A 13235-nucleotide genomic window follows, 5' to 3' on the forward strand; every position below is an offset into this window, starting at 1 on the left:
AATATGGATCGTTGGTAGCTCATTAGACCCGCATAATTATAAATTTTAAAAAATATATTAATATTTATATTATTTTACTCTAAAATAGCATATTGATTTTTCTCACTTCACTAAATTTTATCTTTATTCTTTTCAATCTTTCTTTTTTAAATATTATACACTAATATAATCAACATTTTCTCATCGTATTATATTAGTTTTTCTCTTATAATAAATATTCAAGTATTATTTTATACAATTTAAACATATATTGTATTTAAAAACACATTATAGTATTTATAAGAGATAATATAGTAATTAAAAATGTATTATGTTTAAAATAACATAATTTTTAATTTTATTTCTAATAATATTATGGAATTTTAATTTTAATTTTTTTAAATAAAAAAGTTTATTTAAGGCTGGGTAGTCTGAAGTCCATCTAAGACCGGGCTCGGGTAGTAAATCTTTAGCCCATTTTACACAGGACCTTTTTAGCCCAACCCTAAAAAGTCCAGGGTCGGTCAGGGCCGACCGTTTAAGACCGGATAGCCCTTTTTGACAGCTTTAGTATAATACAATCATTAATTAGTTTAAAAGCTAATGACATTTGTTTATAATTGTGACTAAGATTTAATGTAATTTTTTGTTTATAATAGTAAGTGGAGTAAGTATTAGGTATTAAACAGAGACAAAACACATGTTAAACCATCGAATAATGCATCTGACCATTCATAAGACACTCGTTAGTTGAATCATATTTGTTAATGTATTACCATCAATATTTGCAAACATCTCTTAGAGAGCCAACGAAAATCATGGTTAAAATCAAACATTGGTATCTCCATCTCCTATATTAAAAATAAAATCATCTTTCAACACATCAAGAGCCATCTTTTTTCTTATCTATGAACATATTGCTTTCTAAGATATATTAATCTTCCAAAAGTGAGACACAAAGTTTCTTGCTTGATTGCACTTAGTTTCAGTAAGTTTTCCCAACAAAGTAATGTTCTCAAACCGAGTTAAACGAGTCCCTAAATCACCTTTATTTTTAGGATTAATAACATTTTCCCAACGAACAATATTCATGGATCAATTTGTCTTACCATGGCAAACAAAATTTCTTACAGTTATATCGAAAGTCTCGCAAACATATTGAGGAAATCAACAAACTTGCATATTATATGTAGGTAAAGAAATAAGAATGGCCATGGTAAGAGTGACATTCCCTAGCTTGTTCAAAAGTCTACCTTTTCAAGAAGCAGGTTTGAAGATACCTTATCATAGATTTCCAAGAAATCCCTTTACTTATTGGGTTGTATTTCATTTTGAAACCCTACTTATTTCGCAAATCGATAAGTAAATATAATATTGTGAGCTACTCAAGATCATCCATAGTGGCTCGATTAATACCTTTAGAGGCATAAGCTCTTGATTTATATAAACTCACTTTATTACATGAAAAGAAGAAAGAATGTTCAAAAAGTTAGCAATGGTTTGTGCTTGAAAATATTTTGTCTTCATAAACACTAACACATCATCTTTATGCAAAAAGTGAAAAAATAAGGAGATAAACTTCTTTATCAATAAACATAAGTCGAAGAGATACTACTCATGATCAAAGAGATTACCACAACAAATTCTTGCAAAGAGTGAAAAAATAAGGAGATAAAGTATTTCTTTGTTGGAGGTCACAAAGAGGTTTAAAGTGTTCAATTCTTTTTCCATTCTACCGCAACAAGGCATAAGTCGAGGAGATACTACTCATGATCAAAGAGATTACCACAAAAAATTCAAAATAATAGAGGGTGTCACGAAGAAAATCCTATTTCACTTTATGATAAGCTTTCTCAAGATCAAACTTATAAATAACATTTATAGTGTTTCTTCTAAGTCTTATGCATATGGTCAATGTATTATTAAAGAATAATATCATTATCAATTGTACATGTATCTCGATTGAAGCTACTCTATAAAGAGATGATAATCTCACTTATATGCATAAGGCGGCTAACCAAAAATTTTAAGAGCAATTTATAACTGATGTTACACAAGTTAATAGGTTGAAATTCCTTGAACGTTTATGACTTATAAACTTTATAAATTAGAATCATAAGAGACTTATCCCATAAGGATCCATGTAACCTTTGTCAAAAGTAGACCACGCAAAATTTCAAATATTATTCCAAATATCTTCCTATAATATTTTAAAGAAAGTAGGTTAGAACCCATTCAAACCAAGGGCTTTATAGAATTTCATGATCATAAGGGCTCGATAGACTTCTTGATTTATAATTGTATTCTCCTGATCAAATTTAAATAGGAAGTGATAGATGTTATGATTTTTTGGTAATTCAAGTATGTGTAACCGGTTAACACGGGTGTGTTATCAGTTAAAGGCATCAAAAAGAGTCAAATAAGTTGCAGAAAAGTACTTTTGAGGTTGGTGTAACTGGTTACACAAACGCAGTAACCAATTGCAACTGATAGTTGTTTTCTGTTTTGTAACAGTTGTAACCGATTACAAGTTTGTGTTAATCGATTACATCCTCGAGTTTTTGACTTTTCTAATTTTTGACTTGATGCTTTTGCATCCCAACACAAATACTCTAGTGGTATGTTTTTATTGGAGAATGAATAAAATGATAATTGATCACCCTTAATTATATATTTCTCTAACTCTCTTCTCTTTCACTTTTCTCTTTCTCCACATACTCAAACTCTCTTCTCTTTCATTTTTCTCTTTCTCCACATACTCAAACTCTCTTCTCTTTCACTTTTCTCTTTCTCCACATACTCAAACTCTCCATTGTTTACCAATTGTGTGATTGTATATTCCAATATTTGACATCAAAAGTGTGATTTTGATCCACAATCACCTAGTGTGCAATATAATATAATCACCTAGTGTGCAATATGAATTATGTCTCCAATGATAGTCCCTACATTGAAGTGCAATCAAATGATGGTGTTGTTTGGCTACCAAGATGTTCTTGAAGTGATCAAGAATGGGGTAATCAATTAAGAAGAGGAAGATGAAGAGGAAGACCCATAAAAACTACTATAAGAAAAGTTATTAAAAAAGATCTCGAGATTAATGATTTGGATAAAAACATAGTCCTTAATAGAACATTATGGCAAAAGTTGATCCATGTAGGCGACCCCACTTAATGAAACAATACTTAATTGTTGTTCAAAAACATTCAAAATAAGAATTTCAAAAACTTTTCTAATGAAAAAGGATTTGAGCATACTTTTTATGCTCCAAATACTTGATAACAAAATAGAATATTTGAAAGAAAAAATATATCTCTTAAAAGAGTTAGTGCAAACTTTGTTTACTTGCTCTGTTTTACTGAAAACTGTTGCATTATTGGAAATCCATAACATAAAACGTATTTATTATTGCAAGTGATTACACTAACAGAAATAGTTATATCAACCCTTTCACATCTCTCACAACATTTTCTAAAACAATCACTGAATTATTAAAATAATAACAAGACTAAACATTTAAATAATGGAAATAATAGGCGGCTTGATTTCCCATTTATTGGAATCCTTAGGAAGCAAGTCCTTTCTTCAAAGATTGAATGGTTGCAACATTAGTTTTGAAAGCCAAAGCCAAGACATTATCATCAATGGTAGTGTTAAACAATGTGCTAGCAATTGAAACAGTTCCAGCATTAGCACTCCCAAAAGCAGATAAGGCCAAAGCAGGTTTTTGAGTATCAGAATTGAATTGAAAGTGCACAAGTCCCTTTGGAAACACAAACATGTCACCAGTTTGTAGCGTCTGAGTGAATAGCTTATTGGTTGTGTCCACAAATCCAACTTGAAGGGAACCTGTCGCGAGGAAAAGTAGCTCGGCCGAACGAGGATGTGTGTGTGGCGGATTGATTTTTCCAGCCGGAAATACTAGAGCAGCATATGACACACTTTGTCCATCAAGAGCTGGAAATTCAGCTTTGCTTGCTTTCAATACTTTGAAAGCTGAGGGTGGTGTGTTTGGTGGAAGAAGCGCACGGAAACCGGTGAATGTGAAGAAGGTAGCATCAACTTTGGTTCCAATTGGGGCTATGAAGTCGGTGAGGATGTCTGGATCACCAGCTGATGTTATTTGCATTATGGTGAATGCAGATATGATCAGTGTAAGGAGTTTTGAGGTTGTGGAAGACATGGTTTTATGATTAGATGGAATGTTTCAAAGTATGAAATTGTATCAACAGTTGGAGGATTTGTGTTTTCTGAAACTGAGGAATGTTGCATATATAGTGGTTTCTATTTGTATGCTGGCAATTTGTGTTGTAACATGTATGGAGATTTCAAGGTATTGTTGTCTGCAGCTATTTTCTTGTGACTTTTTTAATTGTTGCAGGCACCAAAAACAAGGATAAGAATGTGCCTTGTAAACACCATATCCAGCTTCACAATTAATTAAGTTATATATGAAACCTTATAATTAGTAAATCCTTTTCCTACAAGAAGATATGTAGTAGCAAAGAAGATATATAGATCAGAAATACTTTATTGTGAGATTAGACTAGGTGATTGAAATAAAAAATTTAATTTTTTTAAGTAATTCAAATGTTTTAATTGAATTTTTTAAATAAAAAAAATTGTTTGGATAAAGTACTGGAATTCTTTATTGTTATAATTTTAGGAAAATTTTGGTTTTTATCAATGGGCAAATTTAAAAGGCCTAATTTACACAATTTTCATGAAGATTAATTTTTTATATTTAAAAAAAATATGAGAATTAACTTGTAAAATTTAAAATATTAATAAGAATTAAATTGTTTTTCATGTTGTATAGAATGCATGTTATATAGAGTAAGAGAGTTATTTTAAATTTTAAATCTTTTAGAATTCATTTGAAATTTCATAACTTTAGCATTGAAAATATTTCATATGACTTTTTAGAATTCATTTGAAATTTCATAACTTTAGAATTCTTTAGAGATTTATTGACAGTGACTTTTTTTTTTTATAATTTAGATATTCTTTGTGTGCAGTTCTTTAATGAACTACAATAGATGGAAAAATTCTTCCTCCAAATATTTAACATTATTGCATGTAAAATGTTGAATTTAAACCATATATAATTGATGACTCTTCTTCATGGTGCTGAATTCAAACTATAATGAACTACAAAACCCTCCCTCACAATGCTGAGTTTGAATTACAATAGACGACAAAAAAAATTCTTAAAATATTTAACATTATTACGTTGAACATGATTGAATTCAAACTCAAAATCTCTTACGTGAACTCAAAATATTCAAGAATACTTTAAAGAAAGGCAAAATTATACATGGCAGAAGTTGATTCTTTAAATTTTGGATACTTTAGTTGATAAAGAAAGGCAGAAATTATAAATAGGTATATACTGAATTGAACCATTTAAAATAGTCATATACTTAACAGGACCTTATGTTTAAGTGTGAAAAGAATTGAAGTTATTCTTTTGGGCAGTGTGTTCTGATTTTTGTAAATGTTTTTTTTTTTAAGCAAGGGATATATTGAAGGGAGAATTAGGCTCTGTTTGGTAAGCCATGTTTTCTAACTTATAGCTTATGTCTTATGTCTTATAAGCTCATATGATAATTTAGACCCGTTTGGTAACGGTCTTTTCATCATGAGCTTATAGCTTATTTTACTAGCTTATAGCTTATTTTCCAGACGCTATTTCAAATAGCGTTTTAGCTTATGTCTTATAGCTTATCATTTTTTCTTCCTTTTTTATCCTTATTATTTTAATTAAAATCCATTTTTAACCCTTATAATTTATTTTAATTTAAAATAAAATAAATATATATTAAATATCTTTTATGTCATTTTACATTTATAAGTTAATTGAACCGCTAATTTTACCAAACACTTCAATTAGCTTATAAGCTATCAGTCTCAATCATCCGCTATAAGCTATAATTCATCAGTCATCAGCCATCAGTCATAAGCTATAAGCTATCAGCTAGCTTATCAGTCAACCGCTATTTTTACCAAACAGACCCTTCAAAATCGACCCAAAGCATCAATTAGAAAACGTGGCTTACCAAATAGAGCCTTAGAAAACAAATGATCCGCCTCTTCGACATGAGAATTACAAAAAACACACATTAAATTGTCATGATTTAGATTAATACCTCTATACACCAATAAATCTTTAGTTGGTAACCTATTCAAAAAAAGCCTCCAACCAAATGCCTTTATCTTAAAGGGAACATCCGCTTTCCAAATCAAATTGAAAGCCTCTTCACATTTAACCGGAGGACCGTAAGGAATACGCCTAGAAGCATAAAAACAATAACAAGAGGAAACCGTATATCCGCTATTCAAGTCCAACAACCATTCCACCTCATCCTTCGAATCATTCAAGCTACCGAAATTATCCAAAAGATCCTTCAACACCGAAAGGGAATGTAAAAAAACCACATCCCTACCAACAACCGAAATGCCAAGATCTCCCCACTTCCAAATCCCATCAATCCACCCTCCCATAACCGCAACCGACACCTTTTTTAAAGAAGAAGCCAAAAAAAGTTCCGGAAAAACTTAATTTGTAAGTGTGTTAAAGCTTTGAACTAATTATTACGCTTTTATCTATCAACTCCTAACCAAAAAGACAAAACATAAATCAGATAAAACCGAAGCCAGAGAACCCCATAAAATAAAAATAAACTTGAAAATCACAAAGACCACCCGGTGTAATAATTTATTTACATTTATCTCTTTTTTCGTAGCATATAAACAAAATGGTTACTTAAATGTGAAAAATATTTTTAATATATTTTAGAGATCTGATTACAATACTTGTTTATTTAAACATATTTTTCTTAAAGACGGTTGAAGAGTTAAAATTGTGAGTTTGTTAGACTACTAAAACAAGGAAAGATGGTTAAAAGCAAGTGGGTGTAAGTGGCAATATCAAATTTCAAGCGTTGCCTGAATTTGATCAAGTTTACGGAATGTTGATTTAATTCAAAAAGAGAAACACGATGGTTGCTTGGTAAAGTGACATCACCACAGTTTAAAGTCATAGAGGAGAATTATAGAAATATGTCTTAAAACATCAAGTGATAAAGAGAAAGAAAATATATTTCGAGACTAAAGAAATTAGAAAGTCAAAAAGCAATAGAGCAGTAGACAGGAAACATTGAGACCGTGGGGGCGGTTTGACCAATGGTGGTTGGCAGTGTCGTCAGGGAGCTGTGGTGATGGTGGTCTGGAAGTCGTTGGGTGTCTTAGAGACAAAGCCCGTCCGTGTGTGACAGTGGTCCATCGAAGGTTCGGTCATCCTCTGAGGCAGTCCGATGAAGATTCAATTGCCCGCGACAAAGTTGACGGTGACACAGTAACCGACTGATGTCCGGTCAGGTATTGAGCTCTGACAAGTACAAGGTCGGGTCCTTCGAGAAACAAGTCTTATGGTGGTCTGGAGGTCGTTGGGTGTCCTAGAGACAAAGCCCATCCGTCTGTGACAGTGGTCCAGCAAAGGAACGGTCGTCTTCCACGACAATCCGACAAAGATTTAATCGTCCGCGACAAAGTTAACGGCGACACAGTGGCCGACTGATGTCTGGTCGGGTGTTGAGCTCTGACAGGTAGAAGGTCAGGTCCTTCGAGAAACAAGTATGATTCGAGCAATTTCCTTGTATCGAGCTTTGTCCTTTCACCTTAAAAGCCAGTTTTGAAGGCTTGAGTTAGGCCCAACCACATTTCTTAATATTAGAGTTTGACCTAACTCGTCTTACAAAACCCATTTGTGAGGTGAGACGGCATCACTATATATAAACTCATTCAATGTTATATCTCTAACCAGTGTGGTACTTGGGATTTTTCCAATACACCCCTCACGCCCAACACTTTTTTTGGGCTTGGTGCATGGATTTAAACGGTGGGCGGCGCAGGATCTGATCAATAGGATCTGCTAACATATTAGAGTTTTCCCTAATGCATCCTTACAAAACCGGCTTAAAAGGTGAGGGTGTCACTCTATATAAACTATTTCAATGCTCTATTTCCAACCAATGTGAGACTTGCAATTTTCTCAATATGGTATCAGAGTCTATCGATCGGACTATGGGTCACCCGCCATTAATATCCACGCATCAAGCTCAAAAGAGTGTTAGACATGGGGTGTATTGAGAAAATTACAAGTCCCACATTGGTTGGAGATAGAGCCTTAAGAAGATTTATGTAGAGTGACATCTCTCATCTTATAAACTGGTTTTAAAGGGTTAACTTAAGCCCAACCATTTTTCTTAACACTATTAGGATTAATTTTATATATATATATATATATATATATATATATATATATATATATATATATATATATATATATATATATATATATATATATATATATATTAATCCTTCAATACTTAGTGAGAAAATTAGAGAGATAAATGTAGAAATTTCTTCGGTTTCATATGTTTAAGGAGATTGATAAACGCTTCTAAACAACTTGGCTTATGTGATTCATATACAAGGAGTTGAAGATATTGAGAGACATTTAGATTGAAAACAATTTTTTTTCTCTTATCTGATTTACTACTTTTAATATTATTTGTAACAATTTTTTAAATTTATAGCGAATTGGATCATTATTCTCTCTTTTTTCGATAGATCGGTTTGATCTAAGTAAATAAACTTACAAGTTTCTTGTTCTTGATATTACATGATTTTTTTTTAAAATTTTGGAATACGATCTTGCCCGCCCGTTTAAAGTCAGAACAAAATTTTGTATGAACTATTCCAACACAAAAATTGTTAGCACTTAACAAGATTTGCATCCGAAACTTTGAGAAGAGCACACCCTCAAAACTCAAACTTTTACCATTAGGCGAACCTTTAGAGGGGTTATTTATAAAATATCATTTATATTTACTTTCATAACAAAAACAAAAAACTATTTCAGCTTTGCAATAATTGCAACGTTGCACAAACAATTTGCATATAGATAAGAACACCATTTGTACGCACTAATGTCAAATATTATATTACCACATATCAACAAATCATGTTAAACAATTTGCCAATGTAATTTTATTATAAACTTGCACATTATGATGCTTTATTACTTATGTGCATCATACTTGAATTACAATAACAGAAATAGTTATATCAACCATTTCACATCTCACAACCTTTTTGAAAACAATAACTGAATCATAAAGTAACTGGAAGGAAAAAAAAAAAGCAATTTAATATTGAAATTTTGCAATGTTCCATCAATTATCATAACCCTTAAGAAGTAAATCCTTTCTTCAAAGTTTGAATAGTTGCAACATCAGTCTTGAAAGCCAAAGCCAAGACATTATCATCAATGGTAGTGTTAAACAATGTGCTAGCAATTGAAACAGTTCCAGCATTAGCACTGCCAAATGCAGAAAAGGCCAAAGCAGGTTTTTGAGTATCAGAATTGAATTGAAAGTGCACAAGTCCCTTTGGAAACACAAACATGTCACCAGGCTGTAGCGTTTGAGTGAATAGCTTACTGGTAGTGTCCACAAATCCAACTTGAAGGGAACCTGAGGCGAGGAAAAGTAGCTCGGCCGAGCGAGGATGTGTGTGTGGTGGATTGATACTTCCGGACGGGAACTGAAGAGCAGCATACGCCACACTTTGTCCATCAACAGCTGGAAATTCAGCTTTGCTTGCTTTCAATACTTTGAAAGCTGAGGGTGGTGTGTTTGGTGGAAGAAGGGCGCGGAAACCGGTGAATGTGAAGAAGGTACCATCAACTTGGGATCCAATTGGGGTTATAAAGTCAGTGAGAATGTCTGGATCACCAGCTGATGTTATTTGCATTATGGTAAATGCAGATATGATTAATGTGAGGAGTTTTGGAGTTGTGGAAGACATTGTTTGTGTTTTGGAATGTTTAAAATAAGAGGTTACTAAGGAAAAACTAGTTCAATGAATGGAAGATTTGTGATTTTTGAAATTTGAGGAATGCTGTATTTATAGTGGTTTCTGGTATATTATATGCTGGCAATTTTGAATTTGTTTTTTTCAACATGTATGGAGATTTCAATGAAACGTTTCTTTTGCTGTCTGCAGCTGTTTTCTTGTGACATTTTAATAATTAAGAATGTTACAAGGGGTATCTATATATTGAACCAATTAAGTGAGTAATGTTGATGCAACTTATATAGGATCTCACGTTAAAGTGAGAAAAGAATTTAAGTTTTTCTTTTAGGCACTGTGAAATCCTGATAAATTGAATTGAGTAATGAAGTGTCTTAGTGTCAAATGTATTTGGCCCTATTCTAGTCTTTTACTATGGGAAATGATAGTGGTACACCAGAACTTACAATCTACACCGTATTTTTATACTAGTTGGTTACTTTACTATATTTAATCATTATTTTTTAGTTTTTTTAATACAAAAACATGAATGCCATTGTTGTATTTTAATAGGTGTAAGGATACGGTGTAAATTTTGGAGGTAAGAATAGCATCCCTCTTTTACTATAGGCCCATTAACCAATCCTTTTTTGTTTCAGAATTGATATTTTGACACTTAAAGTGACACAAACACCGTATATTAATACGGTTTTGTTTTATTACATATAAAAAATATTTTTTTTTCTCCTTTAATACAAACCATTTTAACATTTCATTGTGTATTTGATACGGTGTTGATACAGTGTTCATTTTAGAGGTGTACATTTCTGTTTGTTTCGAGACCAGGAATTGGCCGTCTTTGTTAAACAATGAGCAACCATATTCGCTTGACGCCTAACAAACTCTACCTCAAAGTTTGGAAAATCAATTAACAAACGTTTAATAGAACGAATAATATAGCTAAACTCGGAACTTCCGACAATATTGGATTGGATAGCTTGCACCACCTTTTGCGAGTCACTTGCAAAAACTATATGATCGAGATTAAAAGCTAAAGCTCCTTGGATAGCTTCCTTCAAAGCCATCGCCTCAGCTTCTAGCACATATAAAGTACAACATCCCACGCAACACCCTCCTGAATAAAATTCCCCATATTATCTCGGATGCACCAACCTCTATTGGTAGTTCTTTGACTATCATTGTACCCCGCATCAACATTACACTTGAGTCAACCCAGCGGAGGGGGGATCCAATGCTGCGGATTAGGGGGGCAGCCTCTCTATCCTGAAAATTTTGAGCCAAAAACCAATCCTGCCATCTGTGAAAAGCTAACCAACCAAGCTTTGACGCCTCCTCTTTCTCATTGTGCCAAATAAAATTATTCCTATTTTGCCATAATGTTTCAATCATAATCGCGAAACGCCCAGCCACCTTTCTATCCACCACACTACAAACTTTCAAAATAAGAGATTTAATGTCATCAGAATGGTTAATAAAAGGTGCGACAGCATCATGCAAACCTGCTGACGTCCAACAAGAATTAGTTTCAGGACACCCGAAAAAAACGTGTCAGTCATCCTCCTCAGAGACCTTACAAAACTGACAAGTAGAAGGACAAGGAACATGATGTTGTTTCAGCCGAACCCGGGAAGGCAAACATCCAGTACAAATCTGCCAAATAAGATGCTTCACTCGGGGTGGTGCAAGGATAGACCACAAACCTTGCCAATTAACCTCCTGATTCTCCTGGATATAACACTTCTTTCTACTCTTCCAAACTCGATACCCTGACCGGACACTATACTGACCATCATTTTCTTCCTTCCACACCAATCTATCTGCAATAACATCCTCCACAAGCGGGACAAAAATAATTTCCTCCGTTCCTACGCAATCAAACAAATCGCGAATCACTCCCATATTCCACTGTTTAACGTTAGGAAGCATCAAGTCCTTAACAACTAAATCATAGATACCTTGTTGTTGCTGTCCATGCATACAACCCTCTGCTTAACCTCGAATCCAAGGTTCTTTCATTACTTTTATTTGGCTACCATCACCTATACTCCACCTACACCCAAAAGTTAGCACTTCTCTAGCTTTCCAAATACTTCTCCAAACAAAACTAAGATTATAGTCGATATTAGCATCAAGGAAGGTAGTTTTAGGGAAATACCTTGCTTTAAAGAACCTGGACACCAACGCTTGCGTGTTATTCATGAGAAACCAACCTTGTTTTGCCACCATAGCCATATTAAATGCTCTAAAATCTCTGAATCCAAGGCCCCCTTCTTTCTTGGAGCAAGCTAACTTATCCCAAGTCATTTCGAATACCATTCCGAATTCGATGCAAAATCATATTAACTCGGGTTAACCATTGAAAAGAGAGAAAGAGAACGATAGAAGTTGAAGGAAAATAACAATGACTACCAAAATATGTATACTACTAATACCATGTTGATATTACGCACAAAGGAAATATAAAATGTGAAGCAGACATTCTCATTCAATGGATTGAATTATTACACACATACAACAAGATAATGTGTAGCTTTTATATATTGATAGGCTTCATTCTATTCAAGAAAAATACAGTTAGCCATAACTAAAAACACAACATACTCATAACTAAAATATGTTGAATGCTCTGTTACCTTTACCCAAACGCAAATCTAGCTCTTTTTCTTGTTACCCCTCTTCTTGATGCCAAGAACTATCAAACATGATCCTGATCAATGGAAATTGCCCTAACTTCAAAGTGAAGGATAGAAAAACACTTAGAAAGGGGGGGTTTGAATAAGTGTAGCTTTAAAAAACTTGACAGATAAAAATAAATGCACAGTTATTTTTATCCTGGTTCGTTGTTAACTAAACTACTCCAGTCCACCCCCGCAGAGATGATTTACCTCAACTGAGGATTTAATCCACTAATCGCACGGATTACAATGGTTTTCCACTTAGTCAGCAACTAAGTCTTCCAGAGTCTTCTGATCACACACTGATCAGTCCAGGAACAACTGCTTAGATACCCTCTAAGACTTTTCTAGAGTCTACTGATCCACACGATCACTCTAGTTACAACCTGCTTAGATCACTTCTAAGACTTCCTAGAGTATTCTGATCCACACGATCACTCTAGTTCCTTACAACTTAATGTAATTCTAAGAGTATTACAAATGCTTCTTAAAAAGCTATAATCACAAACTGTGATATTTCTCTTAACGTTTAAGCTTAATCTCACTAATATATTACAACAGCAATGTAGTGAGCTTTGATGAAGATGAAGATTCTGAGTTTTGGATTTGAACAGCGTTTCAGCAAGTTAATTTGAATTGTTTTGGTGCAGAGTCGTTAACCTTGCTTCTCATCAGAACTTCATATTTATAGGCGTTGGAGAA

General features: G+C 33.4%; 3 protein-coding genes across 3 annotated transcripts; all 3 read right to left on the minus strand.

The window, feature by feature from the left end:
• Window positions 1-3544: 3544 nt before the first annotated feature.
• On the minus strand, window positions 3545-4162 carry LOC131647889 (germin-like protein 9-3). Its single transcript, XM_058917705.1, has one exon. The coding sequence runs from the start codon at window positions 4160-4162 to the stop codon at window positions 3545-3547; it is 618 nt and encodes a 205-aa protein (XP_058773688.1).
• A 1835-nt stretch (window positions 4163-5997) lies between these two features.
• Window positions 5998-6483, minus strand: LOC131651051 (uncharacterized). Its single transcript, XM_058920731.1, has one exon. The coding sequence runs from the start codon at window positions 6481-6483 to the stop codon at window positions 5998-6000; it is 486 nt and encodes a 161-aa protein (XP_058776714.1).
• Window positions 6484-9028: 2545 nt separating this feature from the next.
• On the minus strand, window positions 9029-9896 carry LOC131647890 (germin-like protein 9-3). The gene has a single exon (XM_058917706.1). The coding sequence runs from the start codon at window positions 9850-9852 to the stop codon at window positions 9235-9237; it is 618 nt and encodes a 205-aa protein (XP_058773689.1). The 5' UTR covers window positions 9853-9896; the 3' UTR covers window positions 9029-9234.
• Window positions 9897-13235: the final 3339 nt, after the last annotated feature.

This window comes from Vicia villosa, linkage group LG2, assembly GCF_029867415.1.
Source record: "Vicia villosa cultivar HV-30 ecotype Madison, WI linkage group LG2, Vvil1.0, whole genome shotgun sequence".
Taxonomy (NCBI): domain Eukaryota; kingdom Viridiplantae; phylum Streptophyta; class Magnoliopsida; order Fabales; family Fabaceae; genus Vicia; species Vicia villosa.

Bases quoted from the DNA above. Each gene is read 5' to 3' on its own strand.
- LOC131647890 (XM_058917706.1), bottom strand. From the start codon at position 9,852: ATGTCTTCCACAACTCCAAAACTCCTCACATTAATCATATCTGCATTT.
- LOC131647889 (XM_058917705.1), bottom strand. From the start codon at position 4,162: ATGTCTTCCACAACCTCAAAACTCCTTACACTGATCATATCTGCATTC.
- LOC131651051 (XM_058920731.1), bottom strand. From the start codon at position 6,483: ATGGGAGGGTGGATTGATGGGATTTGGAAGTGGGGAGATCTTGGCATT.